This window comes from Cynoglossus semilaevis, chromosome 6 (genome assembly GCF_000523025.1).
Source record: "Cynoglossus semilaevis isolate Cse_v1.0 chromosome 6, Cse_v1.0, whole genome shotgun sequence".
Taxonomy (NCBI): domain Eukaryota; kingdom Metazoa; phylum Chordata; class Actinopteri; order Pleuronectiformes; family Cynoglossidae; genus Cynoglossus; species Cynoglossus semilaevis.
Window position 1 is genome coordinate 6,649,946 of NC_024312.1, and position 17,637 is coordinate 6,667,582.

At 40.0% G+C, this 17,637-nt stretch overlaps 2 protein-coding genes across 2 annotated transcripts in view; both read right to left on the bottom strand.

Annotated features, from left to right (window-relative positions):
* map1ab (microtubule-associated protein 1Ab) overlaps positions 1-11,417 on the bottom strand; it is a 45,042-nt gene extending 33,625 nt beyond the window's left edge. Inside the window, exons 1-4 of the mRNA XM_017032804.2 lie at positions 10,363-11,417; positions 9,788-9,831; positions 8,481-9,550; positions 6,142-6,243 (exon numbers count right to left, since the gene is read on the bottom strand). Of these exons, the coding sequence (XP_016888293.1) occupies positions 6,142-6,243; positions 8,481-8,751 (373 nt within the window). The 5' untranslated portion in view covers positions 8,752-9,550; positions 9,788-9,831; positions 10,363-11,417. The remainder of the gene's footprint in view (positions 1-6,141; positions 6,244-8,480; positions 9,551-9,787; positions 9,832-10,362) is intronic.
* A 149-nt stretch (positions 11,418-11,566) lies between these two features.
* The window catches only part of scamp2 (secretory carrier membrane protein 2), an 8,118-nt gene continuing 2,047 nt past the window's right edge, over positions 11,567-17,637 (bottom strand). The window contains exons 2-9 of the mRNA XM_008311622.3: positions 17,318-17,395; positions 16,891-16,977; positions 16,481-16,592; positions 16,031-16,159; positions 15,600-15,759; positions 14,917-15,018; positions 13,849-13,966; positions 11,567-13,360 (exon numbers count right to left, since the gene is read on the bottom strand). Of these exons, the coding sequence (XP_008309844.1) occupies positions 13,211-13,360; positions 13,849-13,966; positions 14,917-15,018; positions 15,600-15,759; positions 16,031-16,159; positions 16,481-16,592; positions 16,891-16,977; positions 17,318-17,395 (936 nt within the window). The 3' untranslated portion in view covers positions 11,567-13,210. The remainder of the gene's footprint in view (positions 13,361-13,848; positions 13,967-14,916; positions 15,019-15,599; positions 15,760-16,030; positions 16,160-16,480; positions 16,593-16,890; positions 16,978-17,317; positions 17,396-17,637) is intronic.

Genomic DNA, 17,637 nt, shown 5'->3' on the forward strand with positions numbered 1-17,637 from the left:
ACTGACAGACGGATTAGCATTAAGGCTCACAGTGGTGTGGATTGACACAGGTCTAGTCCACACACACACACACACGTGGAGGCTGTGTAAAAAAAAAGACTCCCCTGAGATTCAGTGAGGCCGTGTAAAAAAAAAAAGACTCCCCTGAGATTCAGTGGCCCAGCATTCAAATGAGGAGAGTGAATCATCGGCCGTGTTGGATAATGTCAGGGGAGACGAGCGGCGTGGGTCGCAGCAGGTGATGCTGTTTGCCAGACCATCATAGACTGTTCATCAGGCTACAGGAAGACCACGCTAATGTCTCTATTAATCTTAATGGACAATTAATCTGAGGCCCTTTCATTAACATTGCATGAGCAATCAGTGCTGGGCTGTGGGCGTACTGACACTAGGATGAAATGCCATGATGACTTATTGTCCTAATGTTACTGATGCTGAGCCATGATACACTGTAGTGTTCTCTATCATGGAGGCAGGGGGCGCTAGACTCAAACCAAGTAAACCCATACGACACATATTGTGACAAACAAGCATTAAAACTCACATTCACAAGCACTGTGAAATTAGTGAGTCCAACTGAACCATGTTTTAAACCAGGGAAAACGTTTTGGTTCATTGGCCACGGTGAGTTTTTAAAGTGTGCCATGTTGACAGAGTCAGGATCAGATGGATGGAGATTATTTTTGTTAACAAAAATGATTAATATAGACTACACTGAACTGAGCAGGAACAGTGTTGTTGGCCTCCGTGTTTTGCCAGTACTATACATCAAAGTTCAGAGATGCTACGCTAACGGAAAGGTCGATTGTTTCTGTCGCCATCTGGTGGAATCACTTGAAAATGCAGTTGATTCCCTGCATTGCAGGAAAAGAACAAATTTAAGTTAGTTTTGACCATGAACCAATGTTTGACGGGCCAGATTAGAAAGTATAAAAGGCAGTATCCAGCCCGCGGGCCAGAGTTTGGTCAAGGCTGCTTCAGGTTGGAAGGTAAAAAAAACAGAAAAATTCATGCACACATTGGAGAACATGATCTAACACTGTAGGGTGGGAGTACTAACCACTCTGACATCAAGTGACCTAACACTAACAATTAAATTAACTACAGATCATGATTTTTGTACCTCTATTAGATGATTGTTTTTAATTGTCATTTAGCTCCTTTAACTACTGTAAATCCTAGGCTGTGACAAAGGGGGAGAAGGGGTTTTGGCCACAATCTTCACATTCATTACCATCCTGACAGAACTGTTTAGAATTCCAGACAAAAATTGCTGGCGCTCTGGTGGAACAGCATCTAGAAACCAACATGAAATTCTTATGTGTCACTGCCCTCCAGAAGCTCGTGGTTTTTCATAAACTTGGGGGAGTTTTAAATCTCTCCCCCACTGCCCTTCCTCCGTGCACTGACAACGGTGTTACTAGGAAACACACACACAGACAAAATGATGTGCACACAGACACGAGGAAAGAAGGTGAGTCAGTGCAGTGGGCTCCTTCACACTGGTTCAACTCAGAGCCAGAGGAATAGAATCTGACAGCTGGAGAGGGAACAATGGCTGATGCTGCAGGCTACTGTACTGTACTGTACTGTACTGTACTCTACTGTACTGTATGTGTATATAAACACACTGTACTCATGTGGGCTTTAGTGTTTTTGAGAGGGGAGAGAGAGAAAATATGTTATAAAATGGTCTCATCCAGTTCAAAAAGCACAACAAGGTAAAGCGCACACACACACACACACACTGTTTTTTAGGTTTTGTAGTGCACAAAGACACACTGCGTTAGCTAGCCTATTACCCAACCATTAAATGTTTTTTAGGTTTTGTAGTGGACAAAGACACACTGCATTAGCTAGCCTATTACCCAACCATTAAAAATATGTCGTCGCTATGGTACTTTTGAAAAAGAAGGGAGTTATACAAGGTAGACACACAGAGAAACACTGGGAGCCTCCCACTGCTGCTGTGGAGGAGAACAGACAGAAGTGCTGTGTCACTCTCTGGGTCACTGTTACGAAGCAGGAATAAGTTGTTGAGTCACGGACACGGTGATATGATGATTCTGAAAATGGACTTTTGCGGATACAACTGCAGCGGATCTATTACCAGAATTACATTACAGCGTCCTACTATCAATAAAACACACGCATTAAAAACACAGGACACATTTCTCAAAACTAGACCATCATTGTACTTGCAAAGCATGACTATATTTATATTTGTTTATTTATTTGGGAGTTAATGTGGTTAACAAGAGAGACACCAACAAAGTAAAATAATTAAAGAAAATTATAGAAAAATATAAATAATAAATTATATTATAATATGTCAAATCTCTAAAATGATAATTATAGAAACAAAATAATAACAATGATAATTATTCATCATGATAATATATTTTTTCAGTATTAAGATTATCCATAAAATAAAATAAAAACATTTAAACAAGGACTAAAATGTTTATGTCCTTGTTGTTTTTTATTGTTTTGTTTTTTTTATTTTCATTTCTTTAATTTTGTCAATGTGTATGTCTTTTTTTGACCACTACAGTAAGTCCTTTACTTTCTCTTTTTGACCTTTTTGTCTTTGCAGCTGTACGTGCCTTTAATGTCCTTCTGTGCTTATTTTTAGTTATTAGTGTTTGTTTTAATTGTTGTTATTGTTTTATGTATTTGANNGCTGAAAGGACGAAATACAAAAAGTAGCCAATGAAAAAAAATATAAAACTCTCTTTAAATCAGTTCTGCTTAATTTTTGTTCATTGTTTGACATTTTCTACTTTTGCCTTTCCTTGCGCAGTACTAATACTCAGCCAGTATTCATCACGTGTACACATGCAGACCTGTGTATTTGCATTTGTCTTCTTAACCATCTACAATAACAATGTCAAGGACTGTGTTTTTATACTTGGATCTAAGCCTGTAAATACAGACTGAATAAAGGCTTTTTGTTGCTGTCTGATGTATCGGGTCCAGGATTACACAGATGGAAGTCTGAGGAGGTGTCAGTGGTCAAAATGTGCTGTGAAGCATCCGTGTTGACAGGGACGAAGACGGCACAGAGGAGAGACAGGATCTCTGATTGTGCTGCATCGATTTGATCTCCGGGTGTGTAGCGCTGTACGCTGTTAGCACTGTGATACAAATTGATTCTGTTCTTTCGACATCAGCCGTTTCAAAATACTTTGCACAACAATGACAGAGGTTTGAATCCAACGGAAATGAATCTGAAGAAAACACAAAGAACAGGCAGATACGGAAGAAGCAACGTGACTTTTGTCAAGGAGTGTGGGATCAGCATCCGCACTTCAGAGCTACAGCGCACACACACACACACACACACTGACATCTGATGCAGTGTCACGGAGGAGTGTGTGTCCTGTTACAGGCTGTACAAGAAGCTACAGCTTTCTCACTGTTGTCACTTCCTCTGAAATCCTCAATTGTACAACATTCAGAACCACATCGTCAGGCAGCGACATAAGGCCGTGACAGGCCAGATGCTGATGTGTCCTTGGACATACCATTTAACCCCTGGCAGCACTGACATATATGGGAGCTTAAACAGTCAAATTGTTATTTTTTTCCCATCAATTAACCCCAATCCCCCACAACTGCCGCTTTGACTTTAGTCAAAAAAAATGTCAATAAAGCAATAAAACCTCTTTAACCATTTATCTTTGATGCCCAGAGGGTCTTAAAGTGTCAGCATCCCACTGTGGAAAGGTTGAGGTCAAATCCCAACGCTCCACAGGAACTGACTCCAGCATCGAATGTGAATCTTTAATCACTCTCTGCAGCCTCCGGGTCATTTCTCACCTCCACTGCTCCTACATCACGCAATGTCACAGAGCAGGTGACGTGAAACGCACAGTTCTCTGGCCTGCTTCCATCAAAAACACAATAAAAAAAAAAGATCAGACAAAACTGACAATTTGTGAACCAAAACCTGGGAGACCAAAAAGTTATAGACTGTGTGTGATAAAAAAAACACAATTGGATAAAGAAGTGATAGTGTGTGAAAAAAAAAACACAATTGGATAAAGAAGTGTTTTTCTGGAAGCTTAATTTAAAGACTTTATAAACTCCCCGATGCTGGCTGAGCAACATCAGTCTGTGGTGATGTCTGTCCAGACCCACGTCTATGTCTCTTTGTTCTACACCCACATCTAGACCCAGAGAGGAAAGGAAGGAAGGAAGGAAGGAAGGAAGGAAGGAAGGAAGGAAGGAAGGAAGGAAGGAAGGAAGGAAGGAAGGAAAAAGAAAGAAAGAAACCTTCGACTAAATTGTAATTCCAGCTGCTACTGACTCAAGCTTGGACCGATGACTGAGAATCTATAACATTTCAGAGAGTATGGAGATCTTCATTGATTACTGTATCTAACAGCCAATCAACATCCATTACTCAATCTAGAATTGTCTTTGTTGCTGCTGTGTATTTTTCCCACATTAGAAGTTTTTTCTCTCCCTCTCGTTCTCATAGGAATGTGATCCCTGCTCTATTTCTGCTCTGCTGCCATTGGATTGCTCTCCATTCAAGTCTCATCGATCTGTCATGTGGGTTGTACTAAAAGGGGTTTGGAATCAATAACCCAATCCTGGGTCTCAGGACTCAGATACCTCACGGTGTTAAAGAGTGGGAAAGTATTTTCGTGTATCTCCCGTAGCAGAATGTCACATGGCACTAAGGATACTGCAGCACAACATACAGACATACAGTACACACTAGCAATATATAAACAACATGTAAACACAAATATCTGTTTAGAGTTTTTTCTTTTTCTCTATGCCGTCTGTGGCTATAGTAAATAAAAGTATGCCTTACAGCAGATTTTCTTTCCCTTTCAGAATATATAAGATATAACTGGTGGCTCTCTGTTTGAACTGTGTTCCCCATGAGCCTTATTGAACACAGTAATGTGTAACCCAGCAATGAATGAGGGCAGCAATAGTCCTCAACTGAGAGCAACTTCAAAACGGATCACTTAGTGAAGCTAAACGATAGAAACATGATATTTAATGAGTGGACCTACAAACTAGCTGCAGATTAAGAGGTCAGACTGTGGTGGAGCAGAGGTATCTGGTGTATATGTATATGGTTATATATATACACAGTATATACAGTATATATATATATATACAAATATACTGCATATACATAAATATATATACAAATATATACAAATACATATACATAAATATATATATAAATATATACATACATAAACAAATATATGTGTACGTATATAAACATATATGTGTGCATGTATATATGAACAAAGTCCAACCTGGAGCTTGAATTTCTGCAGCACAGACTCAACAACATCCTGTTTAATAAAAACGCCACAGATCATCTCTGATGCTGCCAATCACGGAAACAGAAACAGCCGAAGGTTAAAAGACTCAGCTCTTGTCCACAGGGAGGACACTCACCGGGGACTCAACCGAGGACGTTCACAGGACGCCCTGTCTTCTCTACCAGCCATGCTCTTATGACAGAGCTCTTAAAAAGCCAACAGACATTCTCTAAATTGATTCAGCAGATAATAACAAAGTGTCACCTGATATTTAATTAACTTTCATCACGGCCGTTCTAGTGTCTCTAGAGGAAAATCTTTAAGAGAGAAAAAAATAAAACATTCGTATGTTGCCACCATCATTTGTTCAAGGTTCAAATGTTAATGTTCTCATGTGCTGCTGCTGCTGCTTTGCACTTATTGCAGTACTGACCCACGTTTTTCAGGTTCCTTAAAACTGTGTGTGTGTGAAGCCATTACCTGGCAGGGGATGAAATAAGTATCTGTTCAGCATCTTTTGCACTTTCAGACTGGGCTTAGAGCACTCAATTACAACATCATAGATACACGCACGTGTACGTGCACACACTTCCGGCCTGCAGTTCACCATGGACATTGTACACACAGTTCAGCAGATGTGATGATGGATTATTCATGGAAATCGTTCACTTCTGTCAACCACAGAACAGTGACTTGTTTCAGATGCTTTTTTTAGAGGTAAAAATAAATTGACTCATCACTGACATCAGTCTGATTAAAGTTTGCATTTTCATTTTTTTAACCATAACAAGGCCCCGTCCATAAACTGGTCCATTGTCTTTTGGGATTAAATGACACTGACCTCTGACCTCTGAGGAGAAGTGGGCCGAGTGACGTGTGATGAAGAGCTGTAGCTGCTGATCGAGGTTGCAGCACTGAAGGTCGACGTCCCAGGATCGGATTCCTGCAACAGCAGAGGACAGAGACAGCATGAGGACAACGGCGTGAGACGCTGAAGGACACAGCTTTAACAAAGTGACCCTAATGATTCAGAGCGGCGTTTGTAGCTGGATTTGTTTTTGTTAAGCCTTAGAAAACACAGCAGTGAGAAGACGCCGGTATGTGAAGGAGGAGTTTGTGTGTTTCTGAAATTATATATAAACTGAACGCGTCAGTTTACTATTGTACACTTGTTTCTGCGTATTTGCTAAGCGACACTGAGATGCAGCTGCAGAGCTCTGACACAATGACGTTTGGTGGTCGTCGCCGTCGTTGTTCTCAGACCGAGGTGAATACCACTGACCACAACCACTGACTTGACCTATGAGAGCTAAAAGCTACAAGTGCTGAAAGTACTGCCTCAGTCTGTTTGTGAGTTGATTTTTCTGTATATTACGGTGGTAAAAACACAGTCACACAATCACAGTCATGTGCAACAATTTACCAAAAAAAAACTATGGATTTTTTGTTTTTACCTCCATCTGTTGTATAGAACAGCACCGTTGGCTGGAGGCTGCAGGGGGAGATAGACCACCAAAGTAACTAAACAATATCCTACACTCAAAAAAAATTACAGTCTGAATGAAAGCTTAGGAAAAAAACTTTCCAAAAATTACAGTCTGAATGAAAGCTTAAGAGAAACTATGATGTGAGCTCTTAAAAATTTGGGGAATTATTAATAATTATAATCAACACAAAGTATTTTTGGTCTGGACTCCACTCCTCATCGTTACGATCTCCCGCCCTGCAGCTTACATCAACCCAGGGACAGGTCACTCCCAGTGGGTTGAACCTGAAGCCCCCACCTGTGTGACAGAATCAATGCTGTAATGAAGTGAGTGGCAGTAACACGGAGCTGTGAGTCCTCAGACAGCAGCACAGTCAGAGGAGATTAAACTGCCATAACACTGCAGCAACGGCTGAAGGCGTGACTGATCATCTGGACATTGTAGCGACAGTAGGACCGTTCAGAAAAGTGCTGACGCTCAGACGAGTAAATCCACACACTGCATCATCTTCTGTAGCTGCCGTGCAATCCCTTTACATCCTTAAACTTCAGACAGCTCCTTCTCTGCCGTGGCTCAGGAGAGTCCCGTGGAGGAGGAGGTGGGGGGGAGAAATGACTTAAATCAGGGACTGGAGGAAAATGCCTGTAACTGAATATAAAAGTCAGGCAGGAAACACAAAATGATGACTTTTTTTTGTTGGCAAAGACCCAGACATCACAACTCTGCAACACAACACAGACTGTTGGCCTCAGCTGTTAACTGAGTGCTGCTAAGACTCTGCTATAGTTTCAGAAAATCCAACCACAACAGTAACGCTGAAACAAACACTGACACTGGCCTGACTGCAACTTCAGCCCATTCTCTAACCATGGAGTTGGGACAAAATTGTTAAAAATTATACAAATACTGCAGATATTGTCTTTTTATTATTTAATTTTCCAGCAGATGTCACAGATTTGTTTCCATTGTTCAACACAGTGGAAGAGTGGTTGGTGAAATTGCCTTACAGCTAGAAGATCACTGGTTAGATCTCTGGTGATAATGGATGGTTGGAGATTGCTTGTATTTGTTGTATTTTCTACTTTACAACATTGGGTTTTCAAATGTTGACGTGTTTAATGTAGAATCAACTACCCCTAGAGGTCCAGAGAAGTACTGCCGGGTTGGTTCGTGAATTCTTTGCATAATTAGTTATTAAAATAAAAACTGCAGTATCTTTGAAAAGCTTGACACTGAATGCAAACTCTCCCAATAAAATAACATGTAACATGACATTACGTTAGAGTTTAATATTTAAAAAAGAACTTTATACAGTATACTGTGTATAGTAGAGGGGCGTGCTCCAGTCACAGTAATGGTAAAGTCCAAAATTCCACACAAACAGCCTCAACGATTCAATTTCACACTTATCATAACAAACTGTAATGTAAATTTACTTTTTTTTAAAACAGCTGTTTTTACGGTGTTTTCTTTATATTTCCCACAGCCACACACAGTAACCACAACACCTCAGAGAGTGAGAGAGAAAGATAGATGCGTGTCCCATGGTGCAATGCTGCAGCAGCCACCTCCACCTATGGATGCTCGTTGCGTCAAAACAGGTCTGTGGTGTTTCCAGATTTAAACCGTGCGTGTGGTGTAATGGCAGAGCTACATGTTGACAGTCGTCAGAGCAGCAGTGCAGCAGACTCACCTCTCTCTATGTGAGCTCTGACAGCCTCCAGCTGATGTTCGCTGCTGATCTCCCCGATCACTATCAGCATGTAGCAGCAGCCTCGGTTGAACGGCAGCCCTCGCCTCCGCCTCCCTGCGCCTCGTCGGTGCTGGAGTCTGTCCTCGGACCCCGGACCCCGCAGCAGGCAGCTGAAACCCTCGTCCTCCTCCAGCACAGGTAGAGCCCCCCGCACCGCCATCTCCATGGCAACAACCCCCGCAGCTGACGCCGCGGCTGACTCCATCGCCATGACAACCAGCGGTGCGGGATGGAGGAGAGGAGAGTTATGAGAGCAGAAGGGGGAGAACCGGGGAGAGGAGGTGACGACAGGCGATCACAAGGTGTCAGAGAATACATAGATGGTACTTCCGTTAGATATTTCAAATTAAGAGCCGACTTCGTTTTGTTTTGTTTTTTACAATAAATCACACTGGTTTAAAAGACGTGTGAGTGGTAGTGATGTAGAAGTAGCAACTAATGCAACAACGCAAAATTCTATCCTGCTGTAATAACCTGAATGTCTTATAAACAATGTATACATCATACAGGGCTTTCGAACGTTGTTTCTAGCGACCCCTGCAGGTGCTTGAAGAAAATCTGGCGTTTTTAAAGACACGCTTGATTACATGTCTGGTACAAAAAAGGTCTTACCACCACTAGGTTGCCCAACGCCGATTTGGACTACACCTGCATTACACTTCACCACTTTGCTGTACTCTAATTGTAAAGATCATATTTCCTGAAACTACGTGTGTGAGACATTCACAAGCCATTGCATATTTTCTACGTGTTTAAGTTTGTCAGGAGTGATTAGTGTTTCTTCTCAGAACTATTTATCCAAGTTAAATCTTCTGTACTTAAGTTTGCATACTAAGAACAGGCTTATATGAACACACAAAAAACAATTTCAGATCCAAGAGGAAACACACGTAAATTCCCTATAATTGTGTTAATTTACTCATCTGTTAATTGGATAGTATTTGTTCAATGTTTGTGATTGTTCTTCATCAGTCCATTCTTCTGACTTTATTTCTTGCAGCCGGATTATCCTGAAAAATGTGTAGGAAAATTAAACGTCAGAAAAAATATAATACGAACAAATATAAATGTCAAATTTACACTGATAAGACAGACACTTAAAACTAAGGGTTAACACACAAGTAGAAATAAAATAAAATCAACAACATAAAAAGGGTGCTGTTGTGACAGTGACTCAGCAGTTCCTTCCTGACAGCACCTGTACCACTGCCATGCTGCCCTCTAGTGGTAATAAACCGGACTCTCACCTCGCTGTAAGTCAGCAGAGAACGTCAGCTGCAATGAACTGCATCTATTCTCAAGGATAAAAGAAAAGAAAAAAGAAATTGAGAATTGTGACCAAAATGTAGACTTTGATTCTCGTCCCTATTTTTTTTTATCCTCTCACAACAACTAAACTTTGACATAAATCCTGCATCAACCAATTACAAAAGCACGAAGTTGCAGGTGTAGATTGAGTTTCAAGTGTTGTATTCTTGAACCGTATTGCTTCACTTTGAGGATCCAGTCTGAGCTGGTAGTAACTTTGGGTAAACAAATAATACATTTGCAAAGCAAATATTGTAAAAGTACAAGGCTAACATTACCAAAAAGAAAAAGAATGAGCCAAACTGAATAGGTTCTAAACAATTTTCAAGAAATTAACTGAACTAATGTTGATGAGGAAAATGAACTTTCTGGTCATTTGAGACACAGATCACAGCCCAGCTGTTGGATTATTACGGCACTAAACACACTTGTGGTAGTGAGAGAGTTAAACAGCTGAGTAATTACTTTAAAAAATGTAACTTATTAATATCTAATATCACTGTAGCGGTCGAACCTGTTTGATCCTGGTTTTTATCACGTCTGTTCTTGAATAAAAGCCACTGAGCCTGGAGACAAACACAGAACAACTGACAAAATAACAGGAATTAAGACACACTTCGGTTTTCACTGCAGGTTCACTGACTGTCAAGGTGACACTGACTGTAAGGTGACATAGGGATCATTTACTCTTGCTTCTCAGTTTGGGTTTAATCTTCTTAGTCATTCTGTAAATAGACACAGTGGACAAAAACTGACACTGAGGTATTAGACTTCAGACGCAGAGGTGTAAACACTACCGACAACAGAGTGTAAATACTAACAAAAGCAAAATGTTACATTCGTATCAGCTCTGAGAACCGAAAGAGCACCCAGAGGAAAAACAAAGGACACAGTAGTAGAACATGCAACGTCAGTAGATAGGCCATCTGTCCAAGCCAGGACTCAAACATGTGACTTTTATTTACAACATAAAATAAATGACCTACTTCCTGTTACTAAGCTGCAATGCAAAACACTGAGCTTTTTGCTGCATCATGGCTTGGGTGTGAACCAGTTTTGCTTCAGGATGGTACTGATGACTTTTTGCTTTCTCCAACTCTAGATCAAATAGTCACCTTCTTGCTGTGTACCTGATGGGATGTGAACCTATGACTCTTTTTTTCCTGTCTAGATGATACTTGATGGCTACTTCATGGTATTCAAAAAACCAAACAAACCACTGACCTTGCTGAATCTGTGCTGGATGGTGAACTAGTGACCTTCTGCTTTGTCAGATGTGGGATGAAAACTATTGACCTTCCTGTTGTTTCTGAACAGACACATGGAGCCGACGATCTTACTGTGTCTGAACAGGTAAAGCAAAGCAATGAAAAACTTGTTCTATTACAGCTGATACAAACCACCTTCATGTTGTGTAATCCGTGGGACATGAACCCACGACCTTCTTACTGTATAACAATCAGGGCACTAACCAACCTTTTGCTGTACTGAAGACAAAAACATCATTTTTGATGATACCGTCCCTGATCCAGCGTGCAAGCCAGGATGTTCCTGCTGTGTTTGACCCGGGACACAAACTAGTGACCTTCCTGCTGCAAACACAAAGCAAAATGTTAGGTTAAAATTAATTTAATGTGTAACAACTGCTTAACACAAGTCACAACAACAAATAGACCCTAACTGTGTTTCAATGGCAGAGAAACAATAATGGATTTAAATCAAAGCAAAGCATTTTTTTTATTAGATGCAATTTAAAGTTGAAATACAAAAGGCACTCCTATCTCTTCTCCTCACACAATGTGGACAGCGATGTGTGAATTAATACATTTGCTTTATCCCATTTAAACAGACACAGGTTCAAGCTTGGTCTGCCGAAAGAACATCATTGTGTGAGCGTGCAGTTATTCTGCAGGGACATAGCATACTATATCAAAACCCTTGTCTTAAAACATTACATCACATAAAATACACTTCTGATATGAGCAATCATAGGAAATATACATCGGTACTCAAATAATTTAGAGGTGGTGTGTTTGTGTTTGAAGTAATGAAATAAGAACAGAAGAAAATGTGATATTTTAACTCAGTCTCTTTAGTAGCAGTGAAACACTCTAGTAACACAAGTGTGTTAGGAAACACGGATCAGATGCACTTCAGACCCATCTGGGAAATGATTCCTGGTTCATCGGATATTTTTAACCTGAAGAGGTTCCTCCTTCATATGCAAATGTATCACTAAATTTAATAGAGGACTCAGACTGCATCCTCTTGGCCAATCAAAACCAACTGAAGAGACCAGTGCTCCATGTAGCTGAAAATGAACAGCTTTCCTCTGGGACGTCTGATTAGAAAACATCATGTGACGATCACAGACCTGAGGCCCATGGACTGTGATTGTCACATGATGGCAGCAAAGTGGAAGTCTGAAATTTTACTTCAAGATCTTGGTTTACCTTCAAAGGTCAATTTTCATGTGGTCTGCAGCCTCTTTTATCAAAAGATTCTCATCGACTCCAACAACGATGACATAGTGACTTCCCGCATTATAATTAAAGATGACAAAATACATTTACAACCAAATTCCTAGGAGGAAGGATTCCAGTAATGTCCTTATATTCTTCCATATTTAAAGACCTGTCAAATATATTTACAGTATGCTATCATCCAAACGTTTAAGACCACACAGATCATTTCTGCTGTTTTCTTCAAACACAGACACACAAATATATCAAAAGAAATGCTTTTTAAGACCAAAAAAAAGAAAAAAAAAGCCAATCAAAAACAAACATGAAAATGTCTTTTCTTGTATTACACCATCAGTGTGGACAATCCTGCACACTGCACCCTTATCAATACACAGTCTGGTATGTGACCAGCATGACAGTGCCCCCACACAAGCAGGTATCACACTGCAGAGTGTGGGAAAAAAAAAATATATATATATATGCGCACAAAATACACAAAGCCAGGACAAACAGGGACAGCAACCTCCCTCATGCTTTCCAGCCCGTTTAATGTGTGACTTTGCTAATTGACTGCTTTTTACTCTCACTAAAACTGAGCTGGAAAACGTCAGTCTGCAGCAGCCGCACCAGGCATGAAGAGCAAAGGTGACAGAGAGAATCACTGCGGTGACAGCGAGGGTCAAAAGTTAATGTAGCTCCATGTAACTCAAGGTCCATACATAACGAAACAAACACAAATGTCCAGTCGTTGGTGAATTTATGCTCAGAGAACCACCAATTACCAGGACCAATCACTAACAGCTTGATGGTTCTCACTGACTGGAAACCACTTTGGTCAATCCTTTACATGTGATAACCTTGGTCTGCTACATGGAGCTGACTTAGATCCATCTACCATCAGTTGTTTTGCTGGAAGGCTCCCTGTGCAGCAGAGGAAGCTGCACCAGCAGCAGCTGTTTGGAAGGTCTTATTGGTGAAGACACCCTGTGAGAACTCCTGCTGCGCTTTATGGAAACTGGCTCCAGTCCGGCGATACATGCTGTGGACCTGAGAGGAGAATTCTTGAGATCAGGGGTTATTTATTCATGGCATCACACTCGGTGACCCAATTGTTTCTTATTTTTAAATGTATTGTATATCTTGCATAAATCATTGTGTATTAGAGCAACGATATATGGATGGACACAGGAATTATTAGATATAGTGTGCATGGCATTTTGCCTACAATAAGAATTAAAATATTTAATTTCACAAATTAAAAAATGTTATTAATAAGTTCAATAGCCTTAAAATAAATATAAATTGTATCAAGTACAACAGTACAGGGACACGGCTTAAATGATGCATTTTAAGAAATCCATTTAGCCTAATGTTGGGTTTCAGCTCGCACGGTACGGTTTCATTTCAGTAAAGTACTGTTCTGTGAGAAGAGTGTAATTCTCAAGTCATTTTGGTCAAACTATTAACATCCAACTGAGATGTTCCTAGAGCCTAAACCGGCATTAAAACAAATAAAGTCATAGAGAGATTCTCACCATTTTAAGTAAGATGACCGACACCACAGCACACATGGTGAAGAGAATGGCCACTGCGATCATGATGGCGCCCACTGCCTTGTTTGAAGACAAGGCAGTGAAGGCAGTGATCCAACCACTGGAGTGGACAAATAAAAGTTAATTTTGGAAAAACATAAACATACATTACATTACATTTACAGCTTCTGTAATGGTACAGAATCAGCAGTTAACGTGAATCTGACATGTAAGATTTCAAACATAAAGAGATTGAGGATGAAGGCTGTGACATAAACAACATGGTTGTGACATCGTAATGGAGACGTTCCCTGGTCCGTGAGAGAAAACATCAAGGCTGCTGGGCAATAGGAGTGTGACAATAGATGCAGACTGAAAAGAAACATCTTTTGTTTGAGTAATTCTCAGCAAATACTGAACATGACGTGACATGAATACAGACAGAAATAGAGATGACTAAATGACTAAGTTTTTAAAAAAAAAAGTGTCTTTAGAATTACAGTCAAAGAGTCTCAGCAGCATTTAGATTTACAATCACTCATTCATTCATTTACAATAACAACTATAACCTAGCTAAGATTTTCAGATCAAATTCAACCAACCACAGACGTGTGAGAACATGTGGAATGTTACACCTCTTGTGTATCGCTATACAAACACAAACATGAAGAAACAAAAGGAGAAGAGAGTCAATGTTGACAGAAGGAGACAAAGACAGAACGGAGCCAGAACTTACAGAGCGGTCAGCAGAAAGAGAAGCAGTCGGGTTACAGGCTGAGAGACGAAAAGCTGCGGGTACAGGAGGAAGATGGAGAGGTGAGGAAGATGAGAAAACGCAATGAAGAGGAGAGAGCGGCGCAGCTAATGAACTGTGGGACTGCTGGAGATTCAGACAACAGAGGCAGAGAACAAGGAGAACAGAGAGTTGAATATGTCACAGACTAGAGACTACTTCAGTCCTCAAAGGTTGTTACTAAGAGGAGGAGTTTGGCACTCCTTCATGTTTAAAATGGCTGAAAAATAGAACAAAAGACATACAACTTGTGAAAACTAAATACTGTGATGCCTCACCTATTTCCCCAGTGGGGGATTCCTACAGCCTGGATGATGAAGATAGCAACTTGGCAGAAAAACACAAAGAAGAAGAAAAAAAAGCTGAAAGAGCTGTCGGTCCTGAAAGAAAAACAAAACAAAACCAGATATCACATTTGATGAACTTTTCAATGGGATTACTGCAAACTCATAATTTAATCTGTAACCTTTTAAAATCAAAAATCAGCCCGTGTTCTAACAGTTAATACATGATGTAAAACCGTTAGGCTACATAGATTAATGTTACAGTTCAACAAGTGCTCCGTCTTATTCCACGTCACTGTACAGGTGGTGCCCTCTTGTGGAAATGAATCATATAAGTTACTTGACAATATAAGTTACAGGACCTGCCAAACTACTAGCACCTACAGTCCAGACACGGACATATCTGTTAATTACATTGTGTACATTTTAGGTCCTATTTTGTAGTATGACACAGAGTACTATATGACAGAACTGTATTAAAATAAATAATATAAAATATTTTTTATAAGGAATGATTCACATCAAGGATCATTAAATGACACACAGCTTATCACAAGACAACAAAATTAAACTGTAAAAAAATATCAGTACACAGGAGTGATGGAGACGGTGTTATTTTATACTGGAGAGCATTTGCTTTAGGAGCTGCATCAAATACACACAGCAAACTGACTCACTTAAAGGCCTTGTAGATGGGTCGGTACCAGCACAGGAAGGAGCACGGAGTGAAGAGAATCATCCAAAGAATGGAGAGGCCAAAGTCCACACCCGCGTTTGTGTTGTTGGTGAAGAAAGCCAGACAAGCCAGCAGATTGAGAAACAGAGTCAAACAGTTGACTGAGGAGAGAGAGGAGAGAGTTGTGTGTCAGTTAAAACACAAACTTCACTTTGTGTCAACTAAGGTTCCCACACTGAAAGCAACATTCAAACCAACACAGAGGTGTTGATAACAGATGCTCATGTCAAAAAACAAACAAACAAAGTCCTTTGTGAAGGTGTTAATGTTTGTGTAATAAAAACCAAATTTTATTTTTCAAGGAAAAAAAAAAAACAGAGACAAATGCACATGTTTATCATATACTGCCAAATATAATGAACATATACTCACACATCCAGAGATAATACATCATCTTGCAAACTCGCTGATACTCTGGAGGGATGTCCTCAGAGAAATCCTGATAAAAACATGGTTTGATGGGAAACCTTTTAGGAAGTGGAGGCCAGTTGTTGGCTTTACCTGTCAGCACAGAGAAGATAAAGTCAGCACATGTAACAAAGACATTCATGTTTTTGAAATGTGGAAAAGTCAGCACTATGAGTGCAGTATGACAGTATGAAAGCTTGTGTGTTGTTTTAGGTAACCTAATGGTTTTTTTATTATTGTAAATCACACCATCTTATAGCGTTTAAGCTGATAGTTCTGAATCTTATCTCTACAAAAATGTCACAAGAGATTTATTAATGTCCCAACCAACAGTGTGGACAATTTTACTGTGAATATATGTTTTATGTCCCAACAGTATGGACAATTTTACTGTGAATATATGTTTTTAATGACCTGTCGGGCCTCTGCTCTGGAGCTCCTGCTCTCTCCGGTCCAGCTCAGCAGCTTTCCTCTCCAGCTCCTCCTGCTGTCTCAGCAGATTGGCCTGAGCTGCAGCAGCCGTCGCCTGGATGAAAGAGTCACAAACACTTAAGTTGAAAAAGAAAAAGAAAACAGTGACTATATCATTTTAAAAAAATGTAGGAAAGAAAAAAAGTTCCAGAACTATAAATGTATATCAGTGGGAGGAGCAGTGTATAATAATGTAAATGTTTACTTTATTACATTTACCCATTGGTAAACTCAGAACACTGTTCTCTGTCATTGTGTGTAATATTTGACTAGAAGGGAAGAACAAAAACAGGGCAGAAATGGTATTCAATATTTTCAATGCAACAGGTGTGTAGTTTTGTTTGGTGACGGACCTGTGGACTGGGCTCTGTAGATGGCTGTAACACAGCAGGCTGGTACGGAGTGGTGGAGGCTGGGGTTGTGTGTGTAGCAAGACCACCCTGAAAATAAATAAGAATCCAACAGTTAAAAGTAATTGTGAGAACAGTGTTCAAGACAAGAACTCAAAGACGACTAAATAAAAATGAGAAGGGAGAGCGAAATGAAAGTTGAAAAAGGAAACAGTAGGATAGAAGGAACGAGTAAGAGAGAAGAGGAAATAAATATTTTAGAGGATCTGAGCAGAACATGCAGGTCAAAGAGCAAAAAGGGAGATGACAAACAGGAAACCACGAGAAGAAACGGTAGGAGGAAGAATGTGAAAGATGAGGTGAGACTTTCAAAGAGTGGAATGAGGCTAAAACAATAATAATGTTAAGAAACAGGCTTCAAATGTCTTACGGTGCCATCTTCAGGAAAAGGGCTGTACTGGTCGACTGACTCCATGTTGGAGTTGGTCACTTGTGTAACTGAAGGATCCTGAAATGTAAGCATGTGATCAGTTACACGCTGGAGCTGCACAAACGCACACTAACAAACAAACAATGAAAGTAAAAGAAAAAGGGTAGAAGAGACAATTCTGACACTTTTTATAACATTAGAGTTCCCCTTGTGTATGAATCCCTACTTTAATCGACAAAGGAATTCAAATGAAACCCAAACTTCTTCATATAAACCAGAAAGACATTATCTCTATGGAAAAATAAATAAATAAACACTCT